The sequence below is a fragment of the Carex rostrata genome, chromosome 8, assembly GCF_964058835.1.
Source record: "Carex rostrata chromosome 8, lpCarRost1.2, whole genome shotgun sequence".
Classification (NCBI taxonomy): Eukaryota; Viridiplantae; Streptophyta; class Magnoliopsida; order Poales; family Cyperaceae; genus Carex; species Carex rostrata.
In genome coordinates this window covers 9,430,441-9,442,222 of record NC_135925.1, presented here as the reverse complement: position 1 = coordinate 9,442,222, position 11,782 = coordinate 9,430,441, and the positions used below count along the sequence as shown (strand labels likewise).

The 11,782-nt window shown below is 38.9% G+C and overlaps 1 protein-coding gene across 1 annotated transcript; it reads left to right on the top strand.

The window, feature by feature from the left end:
* The first annotated feature begins 5,084 nt into the window (after positions 1-5,084).
* On the top strand, positions 5,085-10,201 carry LOC144558349 (squamosa promoter-binding-like protein 15). Its single transcript, XM_078307177.1, has 11 exons — positions 5,085-5,285; positions 5,393-6,205; positions 6,460-6,653; positions 6,754-7,553; positions 7,682-7,756; positions 7,849-7,956; positions 8,062-8,179; positions 8,254-8,389; positions 8,486-8,633; positions 8,727-9,350; positions 9,435-10,201. Exons 2-11 carry the CDS (start codon positions 5,502-5,504, stop codon positions 9,879-9,881), a joined length of 3,354 nt encoding a protein of 1,117 aa, XP_078163303.1. The 5' UTR covers positions 5,085-5,285; positions 5,393-5,501; the 3' UTR covers positions 9,882-10,201.
* Positions 10,202-11,782: the final 1,581 nt, after the last annotated feature.

Below are 11,782 nucleotides of genomic sequence, written 5' to 3'. Positions count from 1 at the left end.
AATCGACATTGTGGTTGTTCCTAATGGTCTCCTCTAAGAAAAAAAAAAAACGGTGAAAAGAATATTCCAAATGAATAATGCAAAAATAGCGGCTATCAGCTCCCTCCCTGAGGTCTCAATTTCGTCTAGGTTCGACATCTCCATTTTTCACACAAATTACTTTGCCTCAAGGACATCTTTTCTTGCCAATCTCCGGTCCCATTCCTCTCATGATCCTATCTTATCTCTTGTTTGGAATAGGTTCTGCTTCAATCAAAATCATAGCATTAAAATTATATTGAATAAATTTTAATTCCTTTAAGAAATTCAACAACGATGCAATTTCCAAGATAACTAGAAGAAACAAAGACTTGTTCTTCTTTGAAATTGCATCATCGTCCATTTATAACCCCATACAAATGTACTAAATAAGTAGAAAGACCGAATCTAATACTTTTTTAAAAGTGGAACATAAATTTATCTAGTATTTGTCAAAATTATTATGTTTTCTACCGAAAATAACTAACAAATGTTCTTTTGAAATCTCCAAAGAGCAGCCAACAAATTTAGGACTAGAGAAGAAAATTAGTCACAGCGTGATCAGTAGCGTTACGTGTGTCGATTACATGACGTGATTTGCGTGTGGCGTGACGTGACGTGACCGTATTTGAGCGAAATTAAACGTCACGTGGTGACGCGCGGTATGAAACATTAAGTATCCAACTTTTTTGATATGTAAGGTACGTTTAGATGAAACAAAGAAGGAAACGTCTAATTGTCCACAGACTTTTGTCCACCATTTGTCTACAGATTTAACTTGCGCGAATATTGTAAAACTACTTCTACATGCTGTATAATTATATAAGATATCACATAAAATATATCAATTAATCACAAAACATCCAGCAACTATTTGAAATGGTCCCATGATAGTTAAAAACAGATTGCAACTTGCACAACAGGACAAAAAAATTGTACTTTCAAACTGTACTTTCGAAAATTGCAGTTATATGAAGTTATTGGCAGTTAGTGTTAGTTATTAACAATTATTTTGACAAAAAACATGATAAAAAGGCAAAATTAAAATTTTTGATTATTTTCTTTATTCTTTTTTTCTCCATTTAATGAACACACAAATGAATCATCAAAATAATGAATACTGTAAAATTGACCACTTTAACTATAAAAATAAAATGTACAAACTATAAATTACAAACATGCAAAATTCACAAATAAAAACGATAAAATAAAATGTTGAAAAATATCAATTTTCAATACTGTAAAAATATCAAGTTAAACTGTTAAATGAAAAGGTAATAATTATAAAATTACAAAATTGTAAAATTAGCAGATTAAATAAAATTAAAAAAAGTCAGTTTTTAATACTGTAAAATTGTAAATCTAAACTGTGAAAATAAAAAGTAAAAACTATAAATTTACAACAATGTAAAATTAGCACATGAAAACGATTAAATACAATTTAAAAAATATAAATTTTTTATACTGTAAAATTGTGAATTTAAACTGTGAAGACAAAACGTAAAAACTATAAAATTTCAATAATGTAAAATAAGCATATGAAAAGGACAAAATAAAATGTAAAAAATATAAAATTTCAACTTAAACTAGAAAAACAAAACATACAACCTACAAACAATCAATATTGTAAAATTTCTAAATCTAAACTATAAATCAATTTCATGTATACTATAAAATTTTTAAATCTAAACATACATCCATTATCTGTTCAACAAAACTAATATTCACCACACACACCAATATCGCACTACTACATTAATATTATAAAACTAACAAATCGACCTAGTTCGTGAACAAATAGGCCCAACTGCTAATTGAAAGCAATGAACAAATTGACTAGGAGATGGTCAACCTAACCTTCCTGTTTAATTATCATTCTGAGAACGCCTCCCGACTCCTGTTCGCACAAAAGTATGCTACAAAGTTTTAGGTACAGCTAGCTGTACCAGTTTAAAAACCTTGAATCAACTCTCGTCTAAGACTGCAAGTGCACAATCCTATCCGTATAGTATAATAAGGTATCGATCCTCAGGGACGGTATAATTCGACTCTAAATTCCTGCTAATCTGAGTTAGGTACTAGAAGTGTAAAAGGTTGGGTTTGGTTTGTTTATATTTCCTAATTTCAAGTAACGATTCAATTAACAGTAAATGAAAGCAATTAAAGGTTTTGGTTTTGAACAATGATAACAGGTGTTCCCAGGGTTTCAGGTTTCAACCCAAACTTTGCCCTCTCTGGACCTGTCATGCGACTCGCATCATCTCTGATGCGACCCGTATGACGCGACTCGCATCATCTCTGATGAGGGTCGCTTGGTCCTCGAGCTGAGCTGACATGTGTTCGTATCTAAGTTGATTTCTTGTGCGAGGCTTCAACCTGTAGCTCTCACCTACTGGTATCTAACCTAAATTGATTGTCTGGTTTGCTAGAAGTATCCACAACCTTTCGATAATGGAAAGTTCACCTCTCGGCTACTATTGATCTTAGATCTACCTCAAATACTCAATCATAATTGCAAGAAACATCAATGCCAAATTACTAGAAGAGATGGTATAGACATCTAACAGTAGACAATCAAGAATCAATCAAGCAATCAAAATCAAGCAATCAAATGAATACTCAAACAAAGAATCACACAAGTTCAAACTTAGATCAAAACAACATGCAATTCAAAGACAAAGTTTAGAGACTACATCCTAACCCTAGGAACTAAAGATCTACTCAAGCATGGTAAAAGAAAGCATAAAAGAGGGAGAGAATAGGCAGATCATGATGAAGCTCGAAGATCCAAGGTGGATTGGAGAGGATCTTGCAATCTTCTCTTCTTCTCCAAGCGATCTCCAATCTCTCTCTTCTTTCTTGATCAACACTCTAATTCTTGAGGTTTTGAATCTTCAAATTCGGAACTCCCTCCCTGGTAGCAGGGGTGGTCTATTTATAGACATTTCAAAACGAGTGCTTCAATTCTGGGCCTTAATTGGGCCTTTGCTGTCTGCTCTGGAAGCTCGCGATGCGACCAGCGTCAGGTCTGATGCTACCCGCATCGACTCTGATGAGGATCGCGTCAGATGTGATGAGGGTCGCGTCAAATGTGATGAGGGTCGCGTGCAGAGTCTCAGAATTCAGTAACATCCCTGATTTCGCCCGTTTTCTGCAAAATAAGAATGAAATCGCAGCAGTACCACATTCTATGGATATTCAATGTAAAATACGCGATTTGGTGGTTTAAAACGCAGATTTTGGTACAAGAATTGGTCGGAACAATAGATCAAATATGGAGATATCAACTCCCGAGCTAAAAAGAAAAACTAAAGCGCATAAAAAAGATCTTAGCGTTCACTAAGTAGTCTACTTGCAGATTTAAGGATCAATATCAAATGGCGCACCTATTGCATGCCCCAATAGGAATTGAAATCGGAATTGAGTTGGATACCACCTGCGCACGAGTCACTGTCTTCAATGGTAGCTATGATCTGGTCGCCTGCTATCTGCGATCTGGTCTCGATTTCAAAATGGAGAAAAGAAAGAGAGAGAAAAGAAATTTCTATAGCGCAAGGAGAAAGGAGAAAAGAAAGAGAGAGAGGGAGAGAGGAGGAAACTTTCAGTAGTGCAAGTTTGATCGGAGAGCGAAAGATAGGAGAAGAAGAGGAAGCTAATTTTGGAGAAAAGCAAATTTTGTCGAACCGGATAAGAGAAATTAATTTCCGTTAAAAACAGTTAGACATGAGTGGATAAGATGTTGTGGACAAATTGTGGACAAAGATGTGTGGATGAAAACCTTTTCTCAACAAAGAATAGTGCAAGAATAGAACTAATCTCAAATTTGAGAATAATATTTGGTTGAGTTAGTAGAATAGTGAGCTAACCTATATAAGACAAACAAAGAATAGCGGGTTAGTGCTATTCTTGTTCCATCCAAATATCGAATAGCTCAAAAGAATAGTGCTATTCTTGCTCCATCCAAATGCACCCGTAGAGAACATCCAGATTTCTCTTTTAGGTTTAGTGATATTAGTACTCATGTAGTACTGATTTTTTTTTTCTCATTTAGTCTAATAAATATTTGTAATTTGAATTTTTAAAGTAATGTCAGATGTCTAACGGTCTTTTTTAAAAAAAAATTACAACATTATTTGCTTATTTTAGAATTTGTAAATTTTTATATTTTTAATATCTTTTATCTGAAATTTCAACAATTTAAATTAAAATATAGAAAAAAAGTTTGATGTAACTAATTTACGTCACGTTACGTGTAGTCAGTATGACTAGACGTAACGTGATCATACATGACATGACTGTCCGCCACCATTTTAATCACATCAAATTGATCACGTTGCGTCATGTGAACAAATCACAACGTATTTATCACGTCACATCACGGCGTGTCACGTATTTCCTTCTGTACCAACAATGCAACATATACTTTAATCGTCTTTGTAATAGACTAATAGTTCATTTTAATAGAATAAATCGTTGGCAAAAAGAAGTTAGCATATGCTTCAATTTGTAATTAAGATAATAAAATAGTGACCGTATCACCATTGTTGATTTGTTCCCCATTCTCCAGGTTTCTACGAAACGGAGACGTCCAATACCAATAATGGAGTAGAAAAGAATTACCTTGATCGCTTGCTCGTTTTCGTTCCTGGGCACGTAGTTCGTCAACCGGAGACTGGCGCGAATCTAGCGAGCGAAAAGTCGTATATACCATACGTCGTGAAACTGACAAACGACCCCACTGAAACGGGAGAACCAGTAAGAAACCTTAAAAAGTTCTCTGAAACTGTTTTCTCTCGATGACCATACTTTCTGAGTTACTCTGTGTCTGCCACATAGGATCCAAGTTTGAGAAGAAGCAGTGAACCAAGACAGAGAAAGGAATCCGCAAGGACGAAACAATTGAAAAGGGAAGACATTATTAATTTTCTTACCATACATATACCGTGCTTTTGTCCTTCTCATCCGTACGGTAAACAGCGTGGGACGGCGAGTCTCTAGGCGAACAACATCCCCTCACTGTTGACGATATTTACGTTAAACTGCCACAGGGATGTCGATGGCAGAGTAAAGAAAACTTGACCTCCTCTGGGGGTAAGATCGCGATTCTGGTTTCTTCCCTTTCCTCTTTTCTTCTCTCCCCCCTAGACCCCCACCCCTCCGGTCGATCAGATCTGCGCGCCTTTCTCTTGGCGATCTCCCTACTTTTTTAATTATCTCTGTTCATCTCGATTAGACTTTCAGCTGGATCCAGTGTTGAAATTTTGATGGTAAGTGAGTTTTCAAGTCTTTTCAGTTTCTGCCTTTTTTTCTTTATAAGGTTAGATCCGAACTAACTATATGTAGTATTGCCTTTCGTCGTTTTATCTAAAATCAGGTGGAAACCGAACCCTTGTGCCGGAAGTGTATTGGAGAACTCAAAACAGCTACTACTTTGATTGATTTCTAAGAGATTAGTTTATTTTTTTTGGGCAATTTCCTTTTCGATGGAAGGAGGGGAGGTGGGAGCGCAAGTCGCTGCGCCTGTATTCTTCCATAATAGTTTACCTGGACAGTTCCATGAGCCCCCCAAAAAACGAAGCTTCCCTTGGCAAAGTAACCCAACAGGATTTCACCAAGCTCAGGTTGTGGGATCTAACCAGCCAAATCCAGCGGGAAATTGGAATCCTAGTTCCTGGAATTGGGACAGCATCAGATTCACAGCTAAACAGGTTCCAGACTTGACCGCTGCTCATGGCGACCAACTAGATCAAAGGAGAAGAGCTGAGGAGCGTTTAAATACTTCTCCTCCAAAAAATAATATGGTGCCTGATGGTGGTGAGGGCTTGACATTAAATCTTGGAGGCGGAGTCTATTCAGGAGACAGGGCAATTACGTCTTCTTCTCCTTCAACGCCAACCACAGCTCCAGCTGTAACTGTGGCCGTACCTTTGCAAGAGGTGGCAAGGCCTAATAAACGAGTAAGGTCTGGGTCTCCCGGGAGTGCAGGTGGAGGCAGTGGCAGTGGCACTGCTGGGGGCGGAGTGGGTGCTAGCGGTGGTTATCCTATGTGTCAGGTGGATGATTGCAGAGCTGATCTTTCAAGTGCAAAGGACTATCACAGGAGGCACAAGGTGTGCGAGGTGCATAGCAAGACAACCAAGGCCCTAGTCGGTAAACAGATGCAGCGATTCTGCCAACAGTGCAGCAGGTAATTGTTCTGTGCTCGATCTACTCATGCTTCGTCACGCACGAATTTTGAAATTTTCAATGATTAACGCTACCGCATAGCCTTTTTGGGGCGCGATTTATACAGAAAGCTTTTCCGCTTTCTGCTTCTGTAGCTGATTTTATCGAGTACATGGTGCTGTATTGCCTCATGGTTAAATATTTAGTTTTATCTGTTCAGTCTGCATTAATTCTTTTACTTTCCTAATTTTACTTTAATTTTTGATGAATTTGCAGATTTCATCCTCTAGCTGAGTTTGATGAGGGTAAGCGGAGCTGTCGTAGGCGGCTTGCTGGGCATAACCGCCGAAGAAGAAAGACCCAACCCACTGATGTTGCTTCTCAATTGCTACTTCCCGGGAACCAAGATGGCATCTCTAATGCTAATCTTAACTTAGTCAATATTCTCACTGCTCTTGCTCGCTTACAAGGCAAGATAGCACCCTCTAATCCTCCCTTACACTGCCTTCTAACAAATCATGGAATTTAAAGTGATGTTCTCTATGGTTTCCATTTTTTATTCAATGGCAGGAAATAGTGCAGATAAATCCACAAGCCTCCCTCCTACGCCAGACCGAGACGGTCTAATTCAAATCATCAGCAAACTAAGCTCCTTGAGTGGCACCAACCAACCTGAAAAATCACCTCCTTCCGGAGGCGGTTTTGATCTGAACATCTCCGAGGAAACACACCAAGACTCGGTTGAGCAGCACACAAGTAACGGGATTGTTAACCAGACTGCCCCGTCAACTCTCAATCTATTAGCAGTTCTCTCAGCTGCCTCTCTTGCTGCATCAGCACCTAACAAGCCAAATTTTTCTAACTCGCAAGGAAGCAGTGACAGCAGTGGTAATGACAAGGGCAAGACTCAGTGTGTAGAATCTCCTAATGATGCTACGAAGGGTTTCGACAGACCAATTAAGGAGCAGTCGCTAACTGGGTCATGTCTTGGTCTTCAATTGTTTGGTTCGTCTGGGGACGAAAGCCCACCCAAGATGGGGTCCACTACAACCAAGTATCTCTCATCAGAGAGCAGCAACCCAATGGAGGAGCAGTCTCCCTCAGCCTCACCTCCTATTACCCGCAAATTCTTCCCTATCCATTCAGCAAGTGAAGTGGCTACAAATAGCGAGGCAATCAGGATCAGTGATTACAAGGAAGATGGTATACCAGTTGAAGTGAGCACGAGCCGTTGTCATCCATTTCATCTATTTAAGGATGGGGATAGACGGGTTCATGGTAAGGCTGTCCGAAATGGTGCCTCCCCTGTTACTTATGCTTCTTCTGCTGGTTCGGACCATTCCCCATCTACTTCCAACTCCGATTCTCAGGTTTAATCTTTATTTAATTCTTTCAATTTTTTCCCTTCTCTCTTCCGTCTGCCAGTTTGAATAATTATTTGTTTTCAGAATACTGAGATGTAGGCCGTTCCTTTTTTCCCCCTCTTGCTGAATTGTAGGACCGCACAGGAAGGATAGTGTTCAAGCTCTTTGGCAAGGATCCGAGTAGTTTTCCACAGAATATACGTCATCAGGTTAGAATAGAGTTTGACTTGATTGATTTTTGCCTAATTGCCATTTATTGATCAGCCTGAGCAATCAAATTCTTCCTCTCCTTTTGTTTTAGATAAATAACTGGCTGTCGAACAGCCCAATGGATATGGAGAGCTATATAAGGCCTGGCTGTGTTGTCTTGTCTGTTTATTTGTCGATGCCAGCATTTGCTTGGGATGAGGTCAGTGTCCTCTCAACTCACTATTAACTATTTATTTAAAGTTTAAAAGTACTTTATCAGAATGAATACTTTTTAATTTGATTTCTCATGTATATGTTATTGCAGCTTGAAGAAAATCTTATACAACGTGTTACTTCTCTTGTGGAATCCTCTGGATCTGACTTCTGGAAGAATGGACGCTTCCTTGTTCGAACAAATACACAACTGGTTTCACATAAGGATGGTACGTGTTCGGTCATGTTTTTTTCTTCTTCTTAATGATTGTAATGTGGTGTATTAATGTGCTTCAATTTTTAGGGATGATTCGTCTGTCAAAATCATGGAGAACATGGAGTTCTCCTGAGGTTGCTTGTGTGTCACCTGTTGCTGTGGTAGGTGGACAGAAAACAGCCCTTTTACTGAGGGGCCGCAATCTTACCGTGCCTGGAACAAAGTAATTACCCTCTTTTTCTATTTTACTTATTTCTTATTAGTTTTATTCAGGCATGTTTTCTTATAATAAATCATTCTAATGAATTGTTTGGTGCAGGATCTATTGCACCCACATGGGCAAATATTTGTCAAAGGAGGTCCTTTGCTCTGCATATCCTGGCACAATATATGACGATTCTAGCATAGAGATTTTTGACTTCCCTGGAGATGAACCGCCTATCTCCCTTGGGCGTTGTTTTATCGAGGTGCCATTCCTTTTCAATTACCAAGACTTCTAAAATTTTCTTTGTTTTTTCCTTGTTTATAGCCAACTGAGATTTGAACTGCGTTTGTTTTAGGTGGAGAATGGGTTCAAAGGAAACTGCTTTCCTGTTATTGTGGCAAGCTCTGCAATATGCCAAGAGCTCAGAACCCTGGAGTCAGAGTTTGAGGAACAAGTAACTGGGGATACGAACGGGGAGGAAAATGGACTACCACGATCTAGAGAGGAAGTCTTGCACTTTCTCAATGAACTTGGATGGCTATTTCAGAAGGAAGCCAATTCCTCAGCTTTAAGCCCTGACCTTACCGAGTTCTCTGTTACACGATTCAAGTACCTCCTTGTCTTTTCAGTTGAAAGAGACTGGTGTGTTGTTACAAAAACTCTTCTTGACATGCTCGTGAAAATGAGCTCAGAAAATGAGACTCTTGCACAAGAGTCACTTGAAACTGTTGGGGAGATACACTTGCTGAACAGAGCTGTAAGAAGAAAGTGTAGGAAAATGGTTGACATGCTTCTCTATTTCTCTGTACCTCTAAATAATGATGGTACTGACAACAACAACAATGTTAGCAAAGAGAGAAATATTTTCCCCTTCATACCAAGTTTGCCTGGGCCCAATGGGTGGACACCGCTGCATTTAGCTGCCAGCTCTGACGCTGCTGATGAGATCATTGATGCCCTTACTGAAGACCCTCAACAGGTAGATATTATTAATCATATTTTTCTTTTCCCCCATCACATGCGTCATTGGGTCATCTGATTGATTCAGTTTTCTAACATCTAGATTGGATTGAGTTGCTGGGACACATTGTTGGATGAAAGCAAACAAACCCCACAAATGTATGCAATGGCGCGAGACAAACACTCCTACAATGAGTTGGTGGCGCGAAAGCGCATCGACAGAAAAAACGGCCAGGTGTCAATTTCCATAGGTGAAGGTGAGGATGGAATCTCCATGGACAAGTCAGTTGCAGGTGACAGGTCTCACCATCCTTACGCATTCCAAATTAAAGCATCACCGCCAACCAGTTGCACACAGTGCGCACTGATGGAGGCAGCCCCGTGTATACGGCCCACTGTCAGAGGTGGGCTACTTGCCCGGCCCTATGTCGTTTCCATGCTTGGTATAGCAGCAGTGTGCGTCTGTGTTTGTCTTTTCATGCGGGGCCGTTTGCGAATCAATTATGGACGCTCCTTTAAGTGGGAGAATCTAGATTATGGTTCATTCTAGTGCTAATGGCTTTGGGGTAACACTCTCAGCATTTGAGTCTTTTTCGGAGTTTTTTCTATCGCCAAACTGGGACATGGCAATGATGATGAAATTTTGGAGTCTGGTCCGAGGAACATATCCCAAGCAGCAGTCCTGCTTCACCACATAAAATAAGGTTGATTAAAATTTCATAGGAAAGTGTGAATTACAATTGCTATATCGTATGTTTAAGGTATATCCCTTCTAATTATTTTAATTATTTTTTATGTTTTTTTTGTTTCTGTGTTGTTTCGTTGTCGAATATACGAGGCTATGTAATATGGAAGGTGTAAGGTTGGTTATATCATGTGTTATGGCCCCATTTTTTGGGGCTTGTGTGTGTGTGTGGGTGGGTTGGGGGGGGGGGGGGGGGGGGGAGGTTATTGACTTCCAAGTGTTTATTTATTGTAGCCACCCATATAGCTGATAGTTATGACCCTGAGTATATCTAGCAATTATTACTTTTTTGTATTACTTGTATCACCCGACTGTTTTTCCTTGTTCAAGTTTTTTGTCAGCTTAAACCTTGTTTTCTATGTACAGTTTTTATCATTGTTGCTGCAAATTTTGGTGGTGTGGGGATAGACCAATCTTGTATCGCCTTGTAAGGGTTTGATTCTGTTGTTGTTCTTGACTTGATAGGAGTTGCTTTTCGGGCTCGTCAGATCTAACATAAACAAATAGGGTCCAACAATTAAAAGATTCCCATAACTATGACAAATCAGTGATATGCATTTGTTATGTTCGTTTTACCACGAGCTTGTTCGATAGGGAAAGCAGCATGTTAGTTTTGCAATGTCCATTTACAGAGGACACCGTAGTGTGAATACTGTTGGGACATTGTGAATAAAGTCGGAAAGGAGTGTTTCTGGTTGGAATCCACTTATATTTAAAGAAATATCTTGGTTGCTTTCATAATGGAATGTGATATCTTGTTGTAAAAGCATTTTTATGAGAAATGTGTGAATGTCTACTCGGTTGGGTTGTGGTATATATGACTCTATGGGGTGCAGCGTTTCATTAAAAAAGGGGACATGTACGGTGGATTTTGCAAGTGGACTTTAAAATGACATGTGTGCTTGTCTTTCTTTTTTTGATCCCAAGTCTCTTTCAAGGATTCCTAATGTGAACATAAAATAGAGTTGGGATGAATGATTGAATATCAAAGTAAAAAAAGGATAAGTGACAGTGACTCTTGTGATCTTATCCGATTGCTGTAGACGTGACAATTGTCAACCCCTAATTGCTATCATATTACATAAATACATGCATCCTATGTAAAAACAAGTGATAACTTGTGATATGGCAAAAAATTTGGAGGGGTTTGTTTGTAATTTTGTAGGTATTGCATGTGGTACTGTGATACTTGTTTGAGTACATGTGAATATTTTATAGGTTTCTGATGGGAATATGAGAAACAGGTAAGAGTTGATATGCCGCCGAATGCTACATTAATATAGCCGAGTGGATAAAGCCTCAGTGGGTACAGAAAATGAAGTTTGTATATATGTTTTGTTTGTAAACAGCATTTATGAGAATGGAAACAGGTGGTATGTATGCATTACTCTTTTTTGTTTAAAAAAGAAGAAAACATTTCTGTACCGGGATATTTTTCTTGCTTTTGAAGGATTTACTTTGAAATGTGTGGTGTATTGCGACCTCAATGTCTTTGCTTTAATTGAACAAAAGTCGAAAAACAAGCAGCACAGATGTGTGGCAGAGAAGGGTGGAGGTGTATGGAAGCTCATTTTCGGATGTATTCTTAGCAATTGAAACCAAATGCGTTTGCAATGCTCAGTTTACCACCTTCATACGGATTAAATGAGTAGCGTAGGTCTGTGCTTTAATAATTAATGTGAAGTGTCGAGTAGGTTGTTACACTT